Genomic DNA, 24,474 nt, shown 5'->3' with positions numbered 1-24,474 from the left:
ATGTTATATTCGGATTAAAAACAAGCTCTGAAAATTAAATATATAAAAATTATTATCAATTTTTTTTTTTCGAAATCAATTTAAAAACACTTTCATCTTATTCCTTGTCGGTTCCTGATTCCAAAAATATATAGATATGATATGTTTGGATTAAAAACACGCTCAGAAAGTTAAAACGAAGAGAGGTACAGAAAAGCGTGCTATGCAGCATAGCGTAACCACTACCCCGCTCTTCTTGTCAATTTCACTGCCTATGCCGTGAGCGGTGGACCACGAGTATACGGTCTTGCTGCGTTGCATTGCGTTCAGTTTCATTCTGTGAGTTCGACAGCTACTTGACTAAATATTGTATTTTCGCCTTACGCGACTTGTTTTAACATAACAATGTTTAATGTCACTGTATGTTTAAAAGACCATGGTCATATTTGTAAAAAAAATGTTAAATTAGAAAATAAATAACATTTTGGTTCATGATTTTTCCTACACCTGTGCTAAAAATAAGAAATAAAAATGTCGGGTATATAAGTCACTCAAATACAGCTAGGTATGAATGGCTCGGTTTGAGTTTGTTGCAGTTGACCCTGCACAATGCGACATATCATGTTTTTGTTGAACAATTTTGACGTCACCCCTCCCATAGGGTGACGTATTTCACAACTTCCTGTGTTACACAAACTCTGTGATGACCAATTTTGACGTCACCCCTCCCATAGGCTGACGGATTTCACAACTTTCTACAGATGAACAATGTTGCCTTCACCCCTCCCATAGGGTGACGGATGTCACAACTTCCTGTGTACACAAACTGATGACGTATTTCACAACAAAATGGCGCTGCCCATGGTCAACCTCTAAACTATCCGTATAGAATGGGGGCGTCCTCGCCCCCATAACCAGCATCACGCGACAGGCCCTCACATGGAACCCGCAGGGCAAGAGGAGACGAGGCCGGCCGAGAAACACCTGGCGTCGTGACTTGGAGGCAGAGGTGAAACACATCGGCTACACCTGGAGACTGACAACTGGAGAGATTGGCCCAGGATCGGAGTGCCTGGCGAGCTCTTGTTGGTGGCCTATGCCCCGGACGGGGTCAAAGGCATAAATGAAATGAATGATGTCTTGATGAAAAAAGAATTCTTTTATGATTTAAGAATGTTTGTGTAACAAGCTGTCAATTTATTATTTAGATTTTAAAGGTAAGGTCTAGCGCCAAAACGCACCACGGTCCGATTGTCTCTGAGCAATCGGCGCAAAATTAATTCTTTAAAAATTGCTCGCTCTTTACGTAGGGCACCTAGGATGTTCCCGTTTGGTGATCGTTCAAATGGAAGGGTGTTCTGTACTGTGTGAAAAAGCCTGACAGTATCTGTGATGGTTTACGGGAGGCTTACTGTGCCTTTAATCTTTATTTCAAAAATTAATACAAATTCAACATTGTAGATAAAAGTCTTGTGTATCTTTGTGCCAAATATTACGCATTTCTGATGCCGGGTATGATGTTGCTGTAAAACCGTTTCCTAGAAGTCCAATATGACGCCGTGTATGCGAGTTTCCATAGTGACGGCAATCTATGTCCTTTAGTTTTCGCAATTTTTTCATTTCTTTATATAAGTCACTTCAATAACTACCTAGAAAACTAAGTTACTCCATGAATTTTCCATGTTTCATTTTGGTCATTCCACTGAGTCCCCTCAGAAAAAGCGGTTATCCCGATATGCAGTTCGTGTGGCTCGCAGCCGTTTGTTGCGTTTTAGATTCAGAGGTACACAATAACGTGCTATTGCAGATACAGCAAGTCGCATTGAAATCACAAACTGACTACTACATTGTGAAAAAAAGGAACTTAGTTAATCACACAGGTTCACGATGGCTCAGGGGTTACGATATACCACGACTGAAAACAGGTGTGTGGTTTACGCAAGCTAAATAGCCATTCAAACGAACTGTGTCATTTAATGCTATTAAATGCTATTGCAAGTGTGTTCAATAAGGTTAGAACTGGTTTTTTCATGAGAAGATAATGTTTGTTTCAGTCATAAATATACTTTAGGTCCCTGTTTCAGTTTACTGAATTTGCTTATGCTGACGTTGATTGTGACAGATCCCAAACCCTAAATCAAAACCCCGTCACCCTAATCTTACTATGAACCCAATATATTACGTTTCATTCAAAAAGTCTCTGTCTGCCTGCTTTATGTTCTCAAATGTTTGGAAGGTCCCCTGTCTTCCTTGAATCTGCTACTTCTAATAATTAATACTCCCTAGCAATGAGAACCGACCAATGAGCACACACTACATATCATGTGTTTCGTTTGGGCCAATCGTTGCAGGCGTAGTTACTGGACATTGCTGCGAAGATAAAAATGGCGGAGTGTTGTTGAATGCCAGACGCCAAGAAATCGAGCAGCTATTATTCACTTTCAGTACTTGCAGCCAGATATGGTAAGCTGCAAATGCATACCGGCAATATGTTTTTGGTGTTTTTACGTAATTACTTTGACCCTGAACCGTATGCAATGTTTGTAAGGGTGCGAGAAACATCTACACCCAGTGTTTTTATACTGTTCGCATAGTTTCACAAGATCCACCAGACCGTTTGGTTCGTAAGACCTTATGGTCGCAAAAGTAGAGTTGGAGAACAGGAAGACTCTCCAGACCTCTATGTATGCGATAATAAACGTTTCTCTTTCTGTTAGTTTTCCCTGAAGTGAGAGTGCAGACATTGTAAGCATTACGTAGAGGTTACATGCCGAGTCTCAGTGATTATTAAAAATAATGGTCGAAGTTAGTGGATCATGAAAAATGCGAGCTTCAGCGAGCTTTTTCATGACCGCGAACTGAGACCATTATTTTTAATAATCACTGACACGAGGTGTGTAACCTCTTTATTCCTCCTTTCTTCAGTTATACCAAACCGCATCTTGAAGACGTGCGCTGACTCCATTGCCCCACCCCTGACGGCGATATTCACCACCTCCATCGAGTCAGGCGAGCTCCCGAAAGACTGGCTATCAGCGAACATATCCTCTGTCTACAAGAAGGGAGATAGGAACAAAGCTGAAAACTACCGCCCAGTATCCCTGACCTCGGTCGCCTGTAAGCTCCTTGAGCACATCATCTGCCACCATCTTCACAAGCACTTCGAACAACATGGAGTGCTATCCAGCCGCAACCATGGGTTCAGGACCGGCCACTCATGTGAAACCCAGCTGCTCACCACCATGCAGGACATTCTGTCATCCCATGATGCTGGCCACCAAACTGACGTCGCCATCCTTGATTTCAGCAAGGCCTTCGACACTGTCCCGCACAAGAAACTACTCCACAAGCTGGCCCACTACGGTGTGCGGGGAAGTGTCCACAACTGGCTGACCAGTTTCCTGACCAAGCGGAAGATGAGGGTTGTACTGGAGGGCGAGGCATCTGAAGAGGTAGAGGTCGAGTCCGGCGTCCCGCAAGGCACAGTGCTGGGTCCGTTGTTGTTCCTGTGCCATATCAACGACCTCCCAGACTCAGTCCAGTCGTCTGTCAGACTTTTTGCGGATGACTGTCTCCTCTACCGCCAGATCCGCACCTTTCAGGACCACCTTACGCTACAGGCAGACCTAAAGAGCTTGGAAGAGTGGGCAAACCAGTGGGGGATGAGGTTCAACGCTAAGAAGTGCTACGTCCTCTCCACCAGATCCACATCCCACTACTTCTACAGCCTCGGAGACACCATCCTCCAACAGGTCGAACAGAACCCGTACCTCGGCATACAGATCTCAGCCGACCTGAAGTGGGGCCCCCACATCACCAGTCTCTGCAAGAGGGCAGGATCTATCCTGGGCTTCTTACGCCGGAACCTCCGGAACTGCCCACGTGAGTGCCGTCGCCTTGCCTACATCACTCTTGTCAGGTCCACCCTTGAGTACGGGGCGGTGGTCTGGGACCCCTACTACAAACAAGACGTTGAGAGACTCGAACGCATCCAACGCCTAGCCGCTAGGTTCATCATGAAAGACTACGTGTCCAAGGACCCAGGCTGCGTCACCAAGATGCTAGAGTACCTCCAACTCCCTACACTCCAGGAACGCCGTCAGCAACTTCGCCTGACGATGCTGTTCAAAATCATCAATGGACTTGTACCTGCCTTACCCCCTGACTCCTTCCTCACCCCGGTGAGCGTATCTCGGCGCCGAGTCAAGCCTAAAGCCTACGAGGGGTATGAGAGCCAAAACATCCTCCAGAGACAGGCAACCAACAACAGCCGCTGTTTCAAAGCTCCTACCTCAAAGACTGATCAATACAGGAACTCGTTCTTTATAAAGACAGTGATCGAGTGGAACAATTTGAGCGAAGCCACCGTCACCCTGACCACGCCCAGCGCCTTCTCATCGGCGTTAGGGGGGCAGAAACCAGTGTGAGAGCCTCAGTAGTTTTTATCCAGTTTTAACATTGTAACATAGCATTTTTTAACTGTGCTTGAAAAGCCTACATTCTAGGGCAAACGGACTAAAACCGCAAGTACAGCAGCAAGAAGACCAGCTGGAGTTGTACACTATATCCACCTTGTGTACAGTGAACTTTTAAGACTCTTTTAGATGCGCACACCCAAAAAACGTCACGTTGATAGTCGTCGTCGGCTTCTGTGGCGCACCCGCCAACCACCAACCCAGGCGGGTTATCCAGATCCAGATCCAGAATAGGAGTTTTTTTGCTCAAGTTTGATCGAATCCAATTCACTCAACCAGTCAACCTGCGCAGGCGATCGATTAATGCGCGGTTATATATAGTTCCGTGCAAATAATTCCATTCTGTTAACACTTCTTGTCAGTTTCCCTGTTTTGGACTAAAATCAAGTACACAGATAATGAGATATGCTGTTATTCTGCTGTGGCGGTAAAGGCAGATATTGTGTGTTCTGTTTATGTTTTGGTATCGCTTAGGATAATGTTCTTTCGTCAAATGGGACTAGCAGACGAACTTTTGCACCCGTGTTCCAAAGTTAAAAACTGTATGAAGTTCAGTTTTCTGGGGAAAATAGGGTATGAAACCGATTTATGTTCTTTAAATTGATGAGATGTGTGCATTTGGTTGCGTGTGATCTGTTTATAAAATGAAATATCGTTGTAAACTGACCGTCAGTTTGCAGTCTGTTGTCGAAGAAACTGAGTGAAAAGAAATTTGAAAAGGGAACTAACTCTTGTCGCTAGACAAAGTATGAGAGTTACTTGCCTTGGGAATTTGCTTGTGTTGAACGTTTGTGCACGGCAGATCTAGATTCAGAAAACAACCGAACTCATGGATTTTATAAAGTTTACAAGATGTATATATTATGCATCTCCAAATAGCTTGTTTGTTCTAAAATTTAAAGTCAGGAGAGGCCACCCTCCCTAAAATGCTAAAATTCATTTTCGGCTGGGGGGCACTGCCCTCCTAGACCCCCCTGCAAGGGCGCTGCCCCTGCACCCCGCCGGAGCCTTGGTGGCCCCTGGACCCGGCCTTCCAAAATGTTCAATCCGGGCAACATTTTCGGCTCCCACCCATGGGATTGAGAGTGAGAGCAGTCAGCTAATGTTAGCAAGAAAGTCTCCCCCCTCTTTTTTCAGCTGACTTTTTATTTAGCCATTCCCATGCCTGAAAGCAAAACTGAAACTTGCGCGCATTATGTTGAACAGACAATTCTCTTGTTGTTGCAGAAATGGCAGCCCCTGATAAGCTTAAGGCACTGTTTGAAGATTTAGGGAAGCCAACCCTTCGTGGTGTACGCAAGTGCCCAAAATGTGGCACATACAATGGGACTCGAGGCATCAGCTGCAAGAACAAGACGTGTGATGTCATCTTCAAGGAAAAGGAGTCCAAGAAGGGACACAGTGCTGAGGCTGTTAAAATCATCACCGGCTCCACTGTTCAGGTTAGTCCAGGCTGTTAAAATCATCACCGGCTCCACTGTTCAGGTTAGTCCAGGCTGTTAAAATCATCACTGGCTCCACTGTTCAGGTTAGTCCAGGCTGTTAAAATCATCACCGGCTCCACTGTTCAGGTTAGTCCAGGCTGTTAAAATCATCACCGGCTCCACTGTTCAGGTTAGTCCAGGCTGTTAAAATTATCACTGGCTCCACTGTTCAGGTTAGTCCAGGCTGTTAAAATCATCACCGGCTCCACTGTTCAGGTTAGTCCAGGCTGTTAAAATCATCACCGGCTCCACTGTTCAGGTTAGTCCAGGCTGTTAAAATCATCACCGGCTCCACTGTTCAGGTTAGTCCAGGCTGTTAAAATCATCACTGGCTCCACTGTTCAGGTTAGTCCAGGCTGTTAAAATCATCACCGGCTCCACTGTTCAGGTTAGTCCAGGCTGTTAAAATTATCACTGGCTCCACTGTTCAGGTTAGTCCAGGCTGTTAAAATCATCACCGGCTCCACTGTTCAGGTTAGTCCAGGCTGTTAAAATCATCACCGGCTCCACTGTTCAGGTTAGTCCAGGCTGTTAAAATCATCACCGGCTCCACTGTTCAGGTTAGTCCAGGCTGATAGAGGTTAGAATGTTAGTGACATTATCCACATGTTTGATCATGTCACATGGAATGAATCTCAAAATGTTCACTCTTCTTTGTGTATACAAGACGTCACTTCCACAGGCCTTTTTCTTGAGTCCTCCATGATGTGTGTGCTTTCGTTCAACCCCTGTGTGTTCATGGCATACATTCACCGCCGAGTAGTTAGGGGGATGGATTAAACAAACAAAATATTTGTGCATATGTGTGTTAATAATAGAATCATCAACTACTGAACTAGTTGCCACAATCGTTTAAAGGAAGAAGAACATGATCACATTGCCGGCGGCATCCAGCAAAACACCCATGTCATTCCGGATCATTAACTGATTCCTACATGGACTTAACAAAGTAAAACTATATTACATACAACGACCAAATTTTGTTTACATTTTCAAAGTTGTTAATCAGAGGTACCACTGTATTACATTCTAAAAGTTGCATGCATACAGGTGTTGTACACATTTCTGTTCCACCTGCAGGTATTCTCTGTGCGGTTGCGTGACCGAGGTCCAGACTACCGGGGCTTTGTCCAGCTTCCCCTAGTGCAGGATCAGGATGGAAACCCAGCATCTGTTGTTGATGCCAGTGTGCTTGCACAGGTAATCAGCTGAACTCACAGCATGTGTAGCAGCTTAGTACGGGAGTTGTACAGTTGAACTCACAGCATGTGTAGCAGCTTAGTACGGGAGTTGTACAGTTGAACTCACATAATGTGTAGCAGCTTAGTACAGGAGTTGTACAGCTGAACTCACAGGATGTGTAGCAGCTTAGTACGGGAGTTGTACAGTTGAACTCACAGCATGTGTAGCAGCTTAGTACGGGAGTTGTACAGTTGAACCCCCCCCTTTGATAACATGCAAAAATGTGACAAAATCACGGGTATTGTTAATTGTTATTACCAACAGGAAAGCTAAGGTTTTCAGGTTGAAAAAGATATTGAGGTTAAAATTGGGGGGGGGGGGGGGGGGGGTACAAGTTTTTTTCCACTATACAGACCTGGCACTAAGTTAATAGTTATACTTATAGTGTTGTGGAAAATGCAAATGTTGAAATTGATACTATTTAGTCCAGCCTTTGTATCGGGGTTTTTTTCAAATTTAATTTGCGTGCTTAAAAGGTAGAAATGACAGTCACATTAGATTGCTTTGAGGCTGTTGGGTGAAATTGGCATTTTGAATCTCATTCTGCATTCTCCAATTTGAAAAGCATTATTCCTCTTTCATATTAGTCAAAGATATGAACTATTTAGTAATTTGATCTTGACTGTAAACGTGAAATGTTCATCAACATTTTATGGATTCTTTTTTAAGCTACCCGCAGATATGTGAAAGAAACTACAAAAAGAGCCAGCTGGTATCCTGATTGTAGATTGAAGTGTAAATAGTAGTGTCTTGTTCATACAACCTTTAAAGACTTTGCAGGTTGCGCGATGTTTTGTGGACAGCTGTAACCGTAATGCGAACAGCATGAGCGGGGACCTAGCGGCTCTCAGCAAGTCAGGCCCTTGCTCTCACGTCAAGGCGGCTGTGGAGTGCACTCAGGAGGCCCAGCCTCTCACCTTGAAAAACTCCATACTCAATGCCTTACAGGTCAGTACTCGCGTACTTTTGATGGGCGCTTCAGCTTTGAGATTAGCAGGGATGCGGAAATTCGCTTATGTCCTCTAGTCCAATGCACTTAGTAACTTTTTGTAATTTATTAGCACGCAGAAATGTCCACTAGTCGAACACTTTTTCGATTTTTTTGTCTCTCTAAAATAAAACACAGAACTTGTGACCTTTATTTATCACTGCTGACCATTAAACTGTTGTCGTCATTATTGTTGACACTTTTGGCGATAGGATTCTTCCTCGTTTTTGAGGAAGTCCTCCCTTTTTACATCACCGGGAACTTTCTCAGTTTGGTAGAGAAAGTTTTCAACCGTTGAGAAGCAGTACACAGCACCATGATCATGTGCGAATGATTGCCTGTCTTCTCTTTATCCAAAGATAAGAAACATATATGTTTATCTTGAAAAAGAAAATGTAATTTGTGCAAGTTGTAAAGCCCTTCCCTCTGTCTGGCCGTCTAACATGATTACCTTTGGTTCAGGTGAGCAACGAGATCAGACAGGCCATCTGGCTGCTGGCGACCGAGACGCCGGGGCCCCTGGTGCAGCGAGTGACCAAGAACATCATGGTGGTCAAGTGCAAAGCCAACCCCAAGCAGCCCCTGGGCTTCCTGCACTTTTCTTTCTTCGAGACCACACGCAACAGGCAGCAGCCTGACTACAAGTTCCAGTGTAGTTGCAAAGCTTTCAAAGTGGGTACATTGGGGCCCCCTATTTAAGATCCCCCTCCTCCCGCTCCCTCAATAAAGACTACCATTCTCTTTAGAGCCTAGTTTTCAAGATTAAAGTCAAATTTTACCTGCATTTTTGGACTCCCTCACTTCCGAGACTCAATTTCCTTGGATTTTAGGACGATATTCCTCTGTTTCTCATGTCTGCTCAAATTCCATTTCCATATTACATCAAAATTTAGATACAGTTATCCTTAGATCTGCAGGGATCGGTCTAGAAGGGTAAGACTATGAGACATAGTCACCATGTCAGGCTTCTGTGGTTCAGGGACTTGCCGTTTCCCCCCCCCCCCCCCCCCCCCTCTCAAATTGGTTTGTTCACGAAAGCTAAATGGTGCAATCTGATGCCAGCAGAGCTAAGATGTTGCTATGGCATCATGGGAAATTTGTGTGTGTTTAGGATCAGAATGTTTATATTTTTACTGTTCAACATAACTTTTCTGCAGTCGTTTTACTTGCAGACTATGAAAGGAGGCCCAAGAGATGATTCAATGAAACGTTGTGTTCATTTCTACGCCTGTATTTGTGCGTTTGCCAGCGATGACAAGCTGGCAGAAGAGTTTGCTTACTATATCAACCTCGACAGCCAGGCTCTTCCCAATATAGGTAAGCAGCTACGGCTGAAAGGAGCTTTTAAATCAGAGACATAGATAGTTTTGCTGCAGTCAGCTTAATCTCACCTGTAAGACAATCTCAGACTGTTTTGTTTAACATGATGATAACAAAGCAACACATGGGCAAGTAACATGATAACAAAGCAACACATGGGCAAGTAACATGATAACAAAGCAACACATGGGCAAGTAACATGATAACAAAGCAACACATGGGCAAGTAACATGATAACAAAGCAACACATGGGCAAGTAACATGATAACATAGCAACACATGGGCAAGTAACATGATAACAAAGCAACACATGGGCAAGTAACATGATAACAAAGCAACACATGGGCAAGTAACATGATAACATAGCAACACATGGGCAAGTAACATGATAACAAAGCAACACATGGGCAAGTAACATGATAACAAAGCAACACATGGGCAAGTAACATGATAACAAAGCAACACATGGGCAAGTAACATGATAACAAAGCAACACATGGGCAAGTAACATGATAATAACAAAGCAACACATGGGCAAGTAACATGATAATAACAAAGCAACACATGGGCAAGTAACATGATAACAAAGCAACACATGGGCAAGTAACATGATGATAACAAAGCAACACATGGGCAAGTAACATGATAACAAAGCAACACATGGGCAAGTAACATGATGATAACAAAGCAACACATGGGCAAGTAACATGATGATAACAAAGCAACACATGGGCAAGTAACATGATGATAACAAAGCAACACATGGGCAAGTAACATGATAACAAAGCAACACATGGGCAAGTAACATGATAACAAAGCAACACATGGGCAAGTAACATGATAACAAAGCAACACATGGGCAAGTAACATGATAATAACAAAGCAACACATAGGCAAGTAACATGATGATAACAAGGCAACACATGGGCAAGTAACATGATAATAACAAAGCAACACATAGGCAAGTAACATGATGATAACAAGGCAACACATGGGCAAGTAACATGATAACAAAGCAACACATGGGCAAGTAACATGATGATAACAAAGCAACACATGGGCAAGTAACATGATAACAAAGCAACACATGGGCAAGTAACATGATAACAAAGCAACACATGGGCAAGTAACATGATAATAACAAAGCAACACATGGGCAAGTAACATGATGATAACAAAGCAACACATGGGCAAGTAACATGATGATAACAAAGCAACACATGGGCAAGTAACATGATAACAAAGCAACACATGGGCAAGTAACATGATAACAAAGCAACACATGGGCAAGTAACATGATGATAACAAAGCAACACATGGGCAAGTAACATGATAACAAAGCAACACATGGGCAAGTAACATGATAACAAAGCAACACATGGGCAAGTAACATGATGATAACAAAGCAACACATGGGCAAGTAACATGATAACAAAGCAACACATGGGCAAGTAACATGATAACAAAGCAACACATGGGCAAGTAACATGATAACAAAGCAACACATGGGCAAGTAACATGATGATAACAAAGCAACACATGGGCAAGTAACATGATGATAACAAAGCAACACATGGGCAAGTAACATGATAACAAAGCAACACATGGGCAAGTAACATGATGATAACAAAGCAACACATGGGCAAGTAAGAAACAACAAGCTGACAGTCACAGAAACTAGCATTCATTCTGTGATCAAGACTTAACATTCTCTTCTTGGATGTCAATAATAGCAGTCTTGTTCCCAGGCCTCGGTCTCGGATCATTTACGCATACGTTTTTGATATGCCCCATTGTTGTGACCCCAGGCCAGTCAAATGTCCGACAGCTTTGACACATGATCTGTCTTTTGACACAACACTGTTTTGCGGCCAGAACATATAGGCCGATATATATTTTGAATCCAGGCCCAACTCACCTTTTTGTTCTCTGTGTATGGGAACGACACTGATAATAAGGTGTTAAGTTTTACGAAGATAGTATCGGACCATAAGTGTGTAAAACCTGCTAACATGAATGACAGGAAAGTAAGCTAGCTGCACTTATGAGTATTGCTGGACAGTGCCTACCTGATTCATAGCAGGTTTGCATCATTAAAAAAACCACACACTTTGATCTATACTGTGGATGCGGGCGGCCTGGCTTCATGCACAGTTAAGATAGGTGGGGGGGGGGGGGGGGGGGGGGGGGGTATATTCAAGCTTTGAATTTGAACAATTCCTGAAAGAATTCTGACCTTAAATTTGGTTGTGGTTATTGATGTATATGTTGGTGTACCTGTTTGTCTGTCAGTGGTGGATTAAATTTGAACAATTCCTGAAAGAAAATTCTGACCTTAAAGTTTGTTGTGGTGATTCATGTATATGTATATGGCCTTGGCTCAGAATTGGTGTCTAGAAACTGTGACAAAAAGTGTTTTTCAGAAAATGTTGTTTTTATAAACTGCACCTCAAAGAGAAAAAGATGACAAAGACAACCCAACAAGTCTGGAAGAAATCGGACATTTATTGTGTTAACAGTGGACAAAAATGTGCGTACATGCTGTTCATCACACTTACATCATGTCACAAGATAAACATGCCAATTAAAAGGAAACCTGAATAAACAGCTTACAAATTTCAGTTGTAAATTGACAAAGGAAGCCAAAAGGATAAATATGTACAAAATTCAAAATAAAGTAATTGGAATTACGTTCCCGACAAAAATAAACAGCAGGACAGTTCATCACCTTACAACAATGTGAGGGCCTCCGTTAAAAATAGCAAAAACTTACAGAATTATCAGTTAATATACATGGAATCACATTCATGTACCAATTAGCATCTGTAGCAGATTTCAGAGTGATAATGCAAGCAAATATTTACTTTTAAAGCAATGAAATGTTGAATTGTATGAACAGCAAGTTTCTATTCAGTACAAAAACTAGAAAATCAAACTTAGGTCGCACGTTATCTAGAAAGTCATCTGAAACATCATGTCAAGTGACATAAATTATCATGTTATCATCAACGAGACAAAATTCAAGTTCGTGAACAAGAAACAATTACATAAATTACTCATCCATCTTTTCTGTTCATCACTTTACAGCGTGACAAGGTCACATTTCACATATTAATATCCAAACGGAACAGAGCTAGAACACAATACACATATCCAGAACACACACATCAAGGGAGGGTAACATCAATGGCAAAAAAAAACTTGTAACTTAAAGCACTCAAAAGTTATCACATGAAAACTGGAGATGTTCATCACATTACAGCAAACTTGTCAAAAAATTGAACATAAATGACTGTCCTGTCTGCATAATTCATTTAACATGTCATTAAACAAGTTACATTAGGTGGCAGACATAAAATATAGAACATTGGAGGAAAAAACCGAGCATAGTAAGATTTAGTGACGCCAATAAGAAAAATGTTCATCACCTTACATCACAAGATGAACACATAATGAGACCCGCAAACCACTTTGGTGACAGAACATAAGCAAAATAAGTGAAAATGGAAGAATATATATGACTTAAGATTAAAAATACTCCAAATATGATATGTTCAAAAAAATAATGTGAGATAGAGAAAACTTTGGTGTTTGTTCATAACTTTACACAAATCAGATTGCAGAGATCTGATGTAAGATGATGAACTGTGCATGCTCATGTGACTTGAAGACATTTTGTAATTAGTTGAACATCACAGATTTTGAACTTGACACAAGTAAAAGGTAACTGTTTAAAAAATTCCAATCAATGACAAAGGAAAAAAAAGTTACCTTTGTTCATCACTTTACACACATTTGGCAATAGATGCTTGCTGTAAGGTTATGAACTACGCCAATTAAGTAATTCTAGGAGATACGTTTGATTTTATCAAAACTATATGAAGATCCGTGGTAAACAATTAGATTAAGGCATTTTTTTCATGACTGATTTCTAAAATAACAACAAAAATCGCTAACTTTTAGATCAGTGTAATTTATTTGCTGAAAAGTGATGAACTACATCGACATTAGGCATTGCATTTGTCTATCAAAATAACAACATGCTGACGGTTTTATTTTTTTCAAATTATTGGTGAAATCATGCCAGTTATGATTATTTCTCCAGTCTTTCATTAAATTGTTTCTATAAAATGTAAGTTCATCACTTTACAAAAGATCGATACACATTTTTTTTTTTTCCACATGTAGGAATCGAATTGAAAAGTGTCTCAAGATCGGAAACTACGCACAAGTACTTGCTAAACAATACAGAAAAACAAGCATCGTTGCATTGTGACAAATTAACAAACTACAAACATTTATTCATAGCCACGCAGTTCATCACGCTAGATAACACAATTACAGCAATACATTTACCTTTACGTTCTCTATTTCCTTCGTCCATGACGACTTCATTCACAATGACGCTTCACCCTTTATTGATTTCGCGCCTAAAACAAGGGAATGTGACCGCTCACACCTTTCCGATAAAATATTAGTCCGATCAAAAATGTAGTTCATCACGATGCATCTTACAGCAAATTGACACATTTCACCTATGAAGCCATTTTCTGTACAAACTACAACGCAAACCATGAATTTTGATCCAGCAAATAATACTCGGGTCTAGTCTCATCAAATATTTGAGTGAACAACGGCGATTGTATTTTTTGATAACTCATTGTAGTGAACGATTCATCCGCGTGTTTCCTTACGACAATACGTGATGAACATCACTTCGTTTGTTTCCGGAAAATACTCGGCGATGCATTGACCGTTTCTGCCCGAAAGATACTCTATGATTTCATCAGCCTTTGCAGAACAGGAAAACTTCATTTTTTATGTTATGTCCTCGAACACTATCGCAATAAATTAATCCAATTAGACCCACTGTAAAATGTCACAAACAAATCGAGAAAACTTGGCCGATAATTAGCATAAATTGCGTCACAGCGACCAAAAGAACAACATCGGCTATCGACTTGAAGTGAAAACGGAAAGGTAAACATGTCTTAGATCCAAGAAATCTCTTTCCGTTGTCCTTCTGTGGCTCTGTTCACAGAAATTAGGCCATGAATAACCCGAGTGGGGGGAAAGTGGAGTTCGACGCCATTTCTGAGCCAAGGCCATATATATATGTAGATAGATTTTTCTTTGAAATGTCGGTCCCGTCTGAGGAGGGTCTGATGTCCCCAATAGGCTGTCTGTGAAGGGACACTTTTCTCTCTCTCTTTTGCTCTGCTAAGAGATTTTAACAAGTCTCAGAAGAAAGTCCCTGCTGACTTTCAATTGTTTCTTTTACAACTTCTGATATTTTTTATATATACAGCAGTCCCTGCAATGTACGGCCCCCGGCGTGAGCGGACACCTGACATGTACGGACACATTTGCTCGGCACGGAGTGTTTTCCTTCTATATTTGCCCCCCCTTAAACGGACACCTGCAAAACGTGGACGCGGACACTCATTTTCGGTCCCAACAGCAGGTCATATCTCCAATGTACGGACAGACCATCGTCAAATTTTCACCACAACAAAATCAATAACAGAGCAGTCCGGCTCTTGGTACAAAGATCACAGCCGCAATGGTGTGATGACAGTCACTGATAACTTGAGTGCACGTGTACCCATCGTGTGTCTGTGTGTAACCTCTTTCATTAATAATAATAATAATAACACTTGTTTCCCCTCAGCCTTGACCAGTGAGTCCGTGCCTAATCTATGAACCCTTCAGTTGTCTTGCTTTGTCAAAAGTTACGACACAGTCAACTGGTTTTGCTCTGAGTGAACAGTGCAGCTGGCCTCTTTGGCCACAGCCCCCAACAGTACATGGCTGGAGGGAGTGAGAGAGAGAAAGGGGGGGGGGGGGTGGAGGGTTAGCTGGCTAAACTCTGTGGGGTGTCCGGTGTCACCGCATGTCAGCAGGAAGAGCATTGGAGAGAAATAGAGAGGTGTACACAATTTCCAAGCATCACTGCGTTGTCACGGCTTGGGGTAGGCATTAGTGAGGGAGAGTGGGAGCTGTGTTATGTACAGTGTATTTCCGACTGAAGAGTGAAAAGTCACTGCCATGCCACATGATCGGCATGCAGTCAATAAAGCCAGACAAGAAACAAATAAATTACTTGATTATGACATGCAGCTCTATCTGCTGCTATTTATTCAAACTGGTTTTCAAGCTTATTCTTGCAAAGCATCTGCACACGCTCCTCTGTGCTGTGTTTGTGTGGCTGCTTTCGTATGTCAGTGCATGGTGAGTGTGTTCACTGCCTTGAGGATTTATTTTATCTCTTCTTTTCAACACTTTTCATACAAATCCTTTTTACAGAACGTTTAAAGAAGTATTAGGAGTTTATTGTTATTGTTTAGTAGCCACAAGAAGTGATTAGCATAGACTCAATCCTGTTGTTTGTGTGTCTCTGTGTGAGTGTATGGGGGAGGGGGTGGTGTGGTCACCCCTCCCGTGACCAGACACCTGCAATGTACGGACAGTTTTGCTATGGCCCAAGGGTGTCCGTTCATGAGAGGGACTGCTGTATATATTTATATGTATCTATATGTATACATTAGTGTACCTGTTTGTCTATCAGTGGCCACCCCTGTAGTATATTGAATTTGAACAATTCCTGAAAGAAAATGTTGACCTCTTACCTGTTTGTCTGTCAGTGGCCAGCCCTGTGGTGGAGGAGGAGCAGCCCCAGAGACAGGTGCTGACGGTGTACCAGCCGGTGGAGGGGCTGGAGGGACTCGGGGAGGGCACCACCCTGGAGGTCATTGTCACCGAGGACTTTCTGGGGCCGCCGGACAAGAAGATCAAGAAAGAGGAATCTGTGGGTAAGGCTGCTGCAATTGCTGTCAAAAGATAACCGCGAAAGACTTACGTGCATGCTGTTTGGCTGTTCATCAGTACCGTACTTTCCAGGTCATAAGGCGCGACTTTTTTCCTCGAGTTCGACCCCTGCGTCTTTTATAACGAAGCGCCTAATCCGTGTATGAAATACGAAAAAAATCAAAGAGACCGCTTGAGTACCAGTCAAACAACTTGTGATAAGGCATGTTTCAGCTACTAGATACTGCCCTGCCTTTGATCTGGCCCACACACAGATTTCCACTCTGTTAAACTCGGTCACTGACCGGTCACTGACCCCGGTGCAGGAAGTGTTTCCTCAGATATGACAGGGGAACCACCTCTCATGGCAAAAACTGGGTCATTGACCCCTGGGAAGAAGGTCGTGTCTATAAACAAGGCCACCCAGCTATCACAATGCCTTTGATCTGGCGCACACACAGAGCACACATATTTTCACTCAGTTAAAGTCGGTCACTGACCGGTCACTGACCCCGGTGCAGGAAGTGTTTCCTCTCAGATATGACAGGGGAACCACCTCTCATGGCAAAAACTGGGTCATTTTGGTGCGCCCTATCGGCCCCCTGCGTCCAATGGGTGACTGGATTACAATTTTTTTTTAAAAGAAGGGGGTGCGTCTTGTATAACGAAGCGCCTTGTCACCCGGAAAGTACGGTAGGTGTCGATTTTCATCTTCATTTGGAATGGTGGTTGTGTTTCTCTAAAAACACCCTGAAAGGCATATTCTCTTTTGAGAAATTCAGCTTGCCAGTGTGTGTGTGTGTGTGTGTGTAGGTTGGAGTGTATTTTATTCTATAGATAGCTAGCTGTATCACTATTTTTAAAAAGACTGACCAGTATGCTATGAACCGTTTTCCTATAAGCAGCTCGGTGAAGCAGAGAATAGGCATGGGTCAGGAAAACTTAATGTGTATTTTGCGCTATGTATGTGTTCACTGTGTGTGTGTAGGTTGGAGTGTATTTTATAATTGTATAGTATAGACATGTGGCTGTATCACTATTTTTATAATGACTGACCAGTATGCCATGAACCCTTTTCATATAAGCAGTTAGGTGAAGCAGAGAAAAGTCATCGGTCACGAGAGCTCAGTGTGTTCTTTGCGCTGCTATATACATGCGTTTGTTATGTGACATAAACAGCTTAGTGAAGCAGAGAATAGGCAACATTTTCTCAGGAGAACTTGATGTGTGCTTTGTGCTGCTATGTATGCGGTTGTTATGTGACAGCGGGCGTAGTGGCCCAGGCAAGCAGCGCCTTGTTGACGCTACAGGAACAGAAAACGCCAGACCCCCTGCAAGTCACATCTGTCAGGACCAGCCCTATTAAGCAAACCATGCAGATCACCAAAACACAGCCCACCCCAAAGAAAGCTGGTCAGTTCATTATCCCACATCATGCTTACATCAGTACATTACACATGGCCCTAGATGGCAGGACTCTGGTATTGAATATATATGTATTTTTGGAAGTAAAATGACTTTCTGATAATGGTCACTTCAATTTAACTGAATTACTGAGCTCATGATTTTCAAACTTTTTTTAGGATAAAGATATCCTTTGGAACAACTTGCAAATCTCCTTGCCACTTGGATTCCTGGCATATTTTCTTGATTTTGAACATTCTCAACTTTCACGGTAACCCGACCTACCCTATTTTTTGGGGCCGACCCTATAACTTTTTATTACATTTGTCCAAAAAAAATAAAAAATAAAAAAAACGAGTGCAGAAAACGCAATGAAAGCGAAATCGCCCGAGTCGCACACTTATTTCCCTGTCAAGTAGGTTTAATTTGTGCACATTAGAAAAAAAAGTTAAAAAAAAAAGTGATTGCCTACCTTCCTACCCTATTTTTTTGGCTATGTTACCGTAACCACACCTATTTTTTATTTTTTTTGTGGCCTTATAGTACAAGTACTTGTAAAGTTGTATAAAGCGTCTGATTGGTTAAACACTGGGATTGTATAGATAGGAAACAGGAATGAGGAAGTGAGAACTTTGATGTACACATTTGTACACTATGGGCATGGGGGGCAAAATCAGAAAATAGCAGTTGTGGGTTTGGGGGTATTCCACACTTTCTTGAGTCGCTTCATTCTTTTGTTACAGAGCGAACATTCTCGGTTCCACCTCATATAGATGAGACACAGGTCAACTTCTCTTTTCAACAGTGGCTGGCCAGCGTCACAGAGCGAATCAACCAAACCATGCACTACCAGTTTGATGGTGAGTGACCATGAGGGCTTTCCACTTATTCTAGACATGTTTACACCTCTTTTTATTAGTCTTCAACTTGCGCAATTGAGATCAGTTCTATGATCAGTCTTTGTCACCATAGTAGTATTCTCTTAATCCAAAGTTTGCGTATTTTAGGTCGAGGGTGCCACTCCTGGTGCGATTTTATTATCTTCAAGCAATCTGTTTAAATGGCAACAAGTTTTACTTGAACGTGTTGGGGGGGGGGGGGGGGGGGGGGGGGAGGTGCCGCCATTTACAAAGATAATTCTGAGATCCCAGATCACATGATTTTGCAACATTTTATTTTAAAAATGCACAGGTGGGCATGCTTTTTGGCTTCTTTGACACTCAGATGATCTCATGCCCGCTCTCAGTCAGATGAGAATGAAAGTGTTCCTTCTTGTGTCCTTCCACAGGCAATCCAGACCCGCTAGTATTCCATGCCCCGCAAATCATGTTTGACTGCCTGCAACAGCGAATCTCAGCTGGGAGCCGCAAGAAGCGACTGCCTAACTACACAACAGGCTTTGTGCGACGTGACGCCTTGCCGCTGGGCATCTTCACCAAGTACACCTGGCACATAGTCAACATTCTGCACATCAAGCAGATCTTTGACACGCCGGAGGTGAGCTTTGATCACTTGGCTCGGCTCAGGAAGAGTGTTGTGTCTCAAGTTCATGAATTTTATCAAACATACATCATTCAGAAATGATTTCAACACAATTAAAAAATGTCAAACAAAATGTGTATGACATCACCCATGACATCACCCATGACATCACCCGTGACATCACCAATCGTACCTAGACATTCTTCCTTAGTGTGATACATGCCTTCTCCTTCACATATGCTTTTGATTGTGATTACTTCCCTTGGCTTAGGCGATGGAGATTACTGTGGACTGTTCATCTGATTTTGTTTCCTCGTTTCGGAGAAGTATTTGCTGGAGAGAAGTGAACCCTATGCATGCATAGAATACGGATCACCCTGCTTCTTTCTCAACAAGAAGTGGGAATACTGTGTGGAGTAATGTCGGTTCAGCTGATTGCAGCTGTGCTATGTTCTTCTGAGAATGTGTGCATTCACCGTGTATCTGAGAAAGATCTTTCATTTTTTTGCATGTGGCCTGTGTTTTTTATAATATTAAACACAGTAAGTATTTGGTTTCAGATGCCGTTAGAAATTACACGCAGTTTTGTGGAGAATCGAGACGGTACATATGATTTGTACGAAGCACCCAAGGTTCCTCTGGAAAACATGGATGATGGCTTGAGAACAAAGAACCAGACTCCTATCCGACCTTTTGAGCTGAAAACCTTCCTCAAAGTTGGTCAGTATTGTATGTGATTATTATAAATGTGTGATACCCCCCGCGGGTTAGGGGGAAGAATTTGCCCGATGCTCCCCAGCATGTCGTAAGAGGCGACTAAGGGATTCTGTTTCTCCTTTTACCCTTGTTAAGTGTTTCTTGTATGGAATATAGTCAATTTTTGTAAAGATTTTAGTCAAGCAGTATGTAAGAAATTTTAAGTCCTTTGTACTGGAAATTTGCATTCTCCCAGTAAGGTAATACATTGTACTACATTGCAAGCCCCTGGAGCAAATTTTTGATTAGTGCTTTTGTGAACTGTGAACAGGGAAACAATTGACAAGTGGCTCTATCCCATCTTCCCCCTTTCCCCGTCGCGATATAACCTTCGTAGTTGAAAACGACGTTCAACACCAAATAAAGAAAGAATAAATGTGGGGGGGGGGGGGGGGGGGGGGTGTGTGTGTGGCTCAGGGGGCAGGTGATTGCCATCTGATCAGGTAGTTCAAATATAAACCAATTAGGAAGAAACATTGGCAGTTACAAGTGAGAATCCGATTTTCTTCTTTCACTTTTGTTGTGCTTTTTGTGTGAGGGTCATACATAATGCTGTGTGAGGGTCATACATAATGCTGTGTGAGGGTCATACATAATGCTGTGTGAGGGTCATACATAATGCTGTGTGGTTGTGTGAGGGTCATACATAATGCTGTGTGGTTGTGTGAGGGTCATACATAATGCTGTGTGAGGGTCATACATAATGCTGTGTGAGGGTCATACATAATGCTGTGTGAGGGTCATACATAATGCTGTGTGGTTGTGTGAGGGTCATACATAATGCTGTGTGGTTGTGTGAGGGTCATACATAATGCTGTGTGGTTGTGTGAGGGTTATACATAATGCTGTGTGAGGGTCATACATAATGTTGTGTGGTTGTGTGAGTGTCATACATAATGCTGTGTGGTTGTGTGAGGGTCATACATAATGCTGTGTGAGGGTCATACATAATGTGTGGTTGTATGAAGGTCATACATAATGCTGTGTGGTTGTGTGAGGGTCATACATAATGCTTTGTGAGGGTCATACATAATGTTGTGTGGTTGTGTGAGGGTCATACATAATGCTGTGTGAGGGTCATACATAATGCTGTGTGAGGGTCATACATAATGCTGTGTGGTTGTATGAGGGTCATACATAATGCTGTGTGGTTGTGCGGGAAAGTACCTCTTTGTACTTGCACTTTTCCTTCTTTCTCTCATCTGCATTTTCTATCTTTGTCCATCATCTTTGTTACTTCTCGTCTTTTTTTTTTCCTTTTTTCTCCCTCTCCTTTTTCCTCTAAGCTGCACGGAGCTCAAAAGTTTCTGCTAAATGACGTTCTTTGTGTTTTACCACAGGTAACACAACCCCAGACCAGAAAGAGCCGACTCCATTCGTCATCGAGTGGATTCCAGATATTCTACCCAAGTCCAGGATTGGGGAATTGAGGATAAAACTGGAATACGGTCACCAGCGCAATGGACAGATAGAACACCGTGTGTGGGCACCCTCCACGGAACTTCCTATACAGACAATCCACGTGCATGAAATTGGCTGAAAAGAAATTGTGGTCGTAGTATTATACTATGATGTGTGGATTCGTTCTTCGTTGCAATAACAGCTGGAAGTGAGTGAGTGGTTGCTTGGGATTCATGAACTGGAGACTTGACCAGGCAGCGTGGAGTTTGCCAGAGCGCGAGACTTGAGTAGGCCAACGTTGACCTCGTAGTCATTATGCTGCATCGCTCACAAGAAATAACGGTTTTAGGTGTGACGAAAAAAAGAACAGGGCCTGAGTACGGTGATAAATACAAGACTTATTTTACAACCATTTGAAAAATACGTACATCCCTCGTGGCTGCCCGCATAACGAAATCGTTTTTCTCGTGTTTTGAACTTGCCAGTGTTACAGCACAGAGCAGAGTCCGTCCCCCACTTTGCTTTGTGTACATCACGTGGCCACCCAAACTCCTGCACAACGCAACATTTTCACGAGAAAAACACGTTTATTTGTTTGCTTTGTCTGTATTACACATTTCTATTTACATTTACCACTGACACATCAAATTGTATACTTTAGTTTGCAAGTGAACCGTTATCATACAAAATAACGTTATCACGAGACTAACAGAGATCGTCTGCTTCTCAACTGTTTCGCGCAGATCGTGTAATATCTATTTTTGCGGAAACCTCCCAAAGAAATGCAATCTCAGCGGCTTCCACCTGCAACATAGTCGTGTTTATTTGGAATGTGACGTCCTGTTCTTCGTCAGTCACACCTATCTCCAAAACTAAGCGTCGCACAGAACCAGCGCCCTTCCATTACATAGCAGATCTGTGCAGAGGTAGCAGTCTTTGGCTAGATTTACGTGTAACAGAATTCACTTTGATTTGACGGAGTTGGACCTTTGTTGCAGATCCAGCTTTCATGGCTTGTGGACTGATTTTAATTTAGAAAAGCGAGGCGTATGATGCTAAAAGAACATTGCTAAACTCACAATCAGGCTGATTCAGGTACTTGGGTACTCCTGCCGTTTTATCTTCTCTTGTTATGGTGTTCATAAGAGTGTAGCACGGTGGGTGTGAGAATGATGCAGACCTTTTTACCCCCATAAGTGTTATGGAGTAATGCTCAGCCCCAAAAATAGTAATCCTGGCACAAAAATAGTAATCATCCAGCATTCGTCGCCAATTACAACGCACATGACAACTGTGTCTGCGAAACGCAATCATGCACATCACAAAACACATCAGTCAGTTTTTGTAGTCATCATAATTTCAAAGAAGATCACATCAAAAGCACATGCATCACTGATTCTTTTTCTTTTGCTCATAGTAGGCCTCTTTCAGTGTGTCAAGCGCTTCTCAACTGTACTTGCGCTTTCCGAATGAGTGAGGGCGAGACTCCACCACTAGAAGGCTCTCCAGCGTCTCATCAGACAGACATGATCTCTTGTCAGTCCTGTGCTTTTTCACCCCATTTTGCCATTGAAAAAACCCAATGCCAAACGTGAATTAATAGAAAAAAAGAAAAAAAAATTTTTTTTATTTTTTTTTTACATTTTTTTTTATTTATGAAAATCGTAGTCTTGACACGGATAGCGGAATGGCGTATTTTTTTGCAGAAAATCGTAATAAATTACGCCAAAATCGTAAGGGTAAACAGGTCTGAATTGATGTAGTAAATGTGTGTATGTGTGTGATAGTTGTTTATGCTTGACAGGAATAGCTGTGCAGTTGCACTCATGATAGGTGTGTGTGTGGTAGTCACTGTGTGTACATGATTGTGTATGCACATGTGTGTGTGTGTGTGTGTGTGTGTGTGTGTGTTTGAAATGTGGAAGGAATATAGATCTGATGCTTGTGAGCGTTGCTAAGCAATGTTTTAACTGAATCTGACAGGAAAAAAAGCTAGCCACACTACGTGGTGTCAAACTTGAGTAACAAACACAAACTGGCAAAGGTGCAATGGGAATTTTAGGATGGTGATCTTGTGTGCGACATGTAAATCCTCGTGCCGATTCTTGGCAATACATAACAAGCAATAGTCATGACTGTTGCACTGACAGTTCTTTTGTTGCAGTGTATAAACAATTTGTAATATTGTTTTCTTTCACTGGAATTTGTGAAGCAAAACCAAAGCTTGGGGATTTGACATCGACTGTTATTGACAAGTGTTAATGGAAATGCTGCTACTTTGTAAGATATTTAATTCACCAGTATTCGTGTTAAGACTTCTTTTGTTAATTTGTTCCTGCTGTTACACACATATTCACTAGGTTGTGAAGTGTAGAGAACAGACCTGTTTCTGGACAGATTGTTGCATTACTGGGCATGTTGATGTCCATTTTCTTACTGTTGTGATGTAAGCTTTAAAAAAGAAGAATTTTTGAGTTTTGTTTCGAGTCCCTATGACCGATTTGTAAAATGGCTCGCACCGTCACTGATCAATTTATGCATCTGGGCATCTTTCAGCATCACTCGGGTACGGTGGGTACAGTTCATTTTAAGCAGATTTAAATTAAATTTCAAATTCTGTTTGAGTATTTACAGAGTTTTATAACATGGCTAAAATAACCGTGGGTTTATTTTAAAAAGTTGAAACAATCTGCTGAAACTGTGCAGTGGGCTACTACAACTAGCTCCCCCGTCCTTCCTCATGCTAGAACGTTCAAAGCCCCCAAGAGTTTATAACATAACCAAACAAACCACGGAACATACATACTATGGATCATGCAAATTGCAAGTACACTTCATTACAAAATCTTACACTTTTACAGGATATGAAACTGCCATCGAAAATTGGGTAGGAAATGAAATTTAAGTGTGAATAATAGTTCCTTGTTGGTGAGTGGATCCAGTATTATTGATTCATCACACACACCCCTGGTGTTCCAACTTATTTATTGCAGCATGTTTGTGTATTTTCATAGACGCTGACATTTAGTGAACAAGTTTCCTTCCGTGGGTTATGTTTGAGTTTGTGTGACTGGACTTTTGAGAGAAATGTTGATTAAATTGTTGGAAAATTAATTCATGTTTTGGAAATAGTGAG

At 42.1% G+C, this 24,474-nt stretch overlaps 1 protein-coding gene across 2 annotated transcripts; it reads left to right on the top strand.

The window, feature by feature from the left end:
• Positions 1-2,352: 2,352 nt before the first annotated feature.
• Positions 2,353-24,452, top strand: LOC138981032 (uncharacterized protein C2orf42 homolog). Of its 2 annotated transcripts, XM_070353828.1 has the most exons (12): positions 2,353-2,442; positions 5,682-5,896; positions 7,019-7,138; positions 7,961-8,128; positions 8,631-8,840; positions 9,341-9,485; positions 16,133-16,300; positions 17,562-17,708; positions 18,443-18,559; positions 18,988-19,196; positions 19,742-19,901; positions 21,278-24,452. In XM_070353828.1, the coding sequence occupies exons 1-12, from the start codon at positions 2,382-2,384 to the stop codon at positions 21,475-21,477; spliced, it is 1,920 nt and encodes a 639-aa protein (XP_070209929.1). In that variant the 5' UTR covers positions 2,353-2,381; the 3' UTR covers positions 21,478-24,452. The 2 variants fall into 2 exon arrangements, with proteins under 2 accessions (XP_070209929.1, XP_070209930.1); XM_070353829.1 differs by lacking the exon at positions 17,562-17,708.
• The last annotated feature ends 22 nt before the right edge of the window (positions 24,453-24,474 follow it).

Source organism: Littorina saxatilis, linkage group LG12, assembly GCF_037325665.1.
Source record: "Littorina saxatilis isolate snail1 linkage group LG12, US_GU_Lsax_2.0, whole genome shotgun sequence".
In the NCBI taxonomy this organism is placed as follows: domain Eukaryota; kingdom Metazoa; phylum Mollusca; class Gastropoda; order Littorinimorpha; family Littorinidae; genus Littorina; species Littorina saxatilis.
The sequence above is the reverse complement of the archived record's forward strand: the minus strand, read 5'-3'. Positions and strand labels throughout refer to the sequence as shown.

Bases quoted from the DNA above. Each gene is read 5' to 3' on its own strand.
- LOC138981032 (XM_070353828.1), top strand. From the start codon at position 2,382: ATGCCAGACGCCAAGAAATCGAGCAGCTATTATTCACTTTCAGTACTT. The intron at 8,841-9,340 runs GTGGGTACATTG...TTTTACTTGCAG, and splicing joins GTAGTTGCAAAGCTTTCAAA to ACTATGAAAGGAGGCCCAAG. The intron at 19,197-19,741 runs GTGAGCTTTGAT...ATTTGGTTTCAG, and splicing joins AGATCTTTGACACGCCGGAG to ATGCCGTTAGAAATTACACG.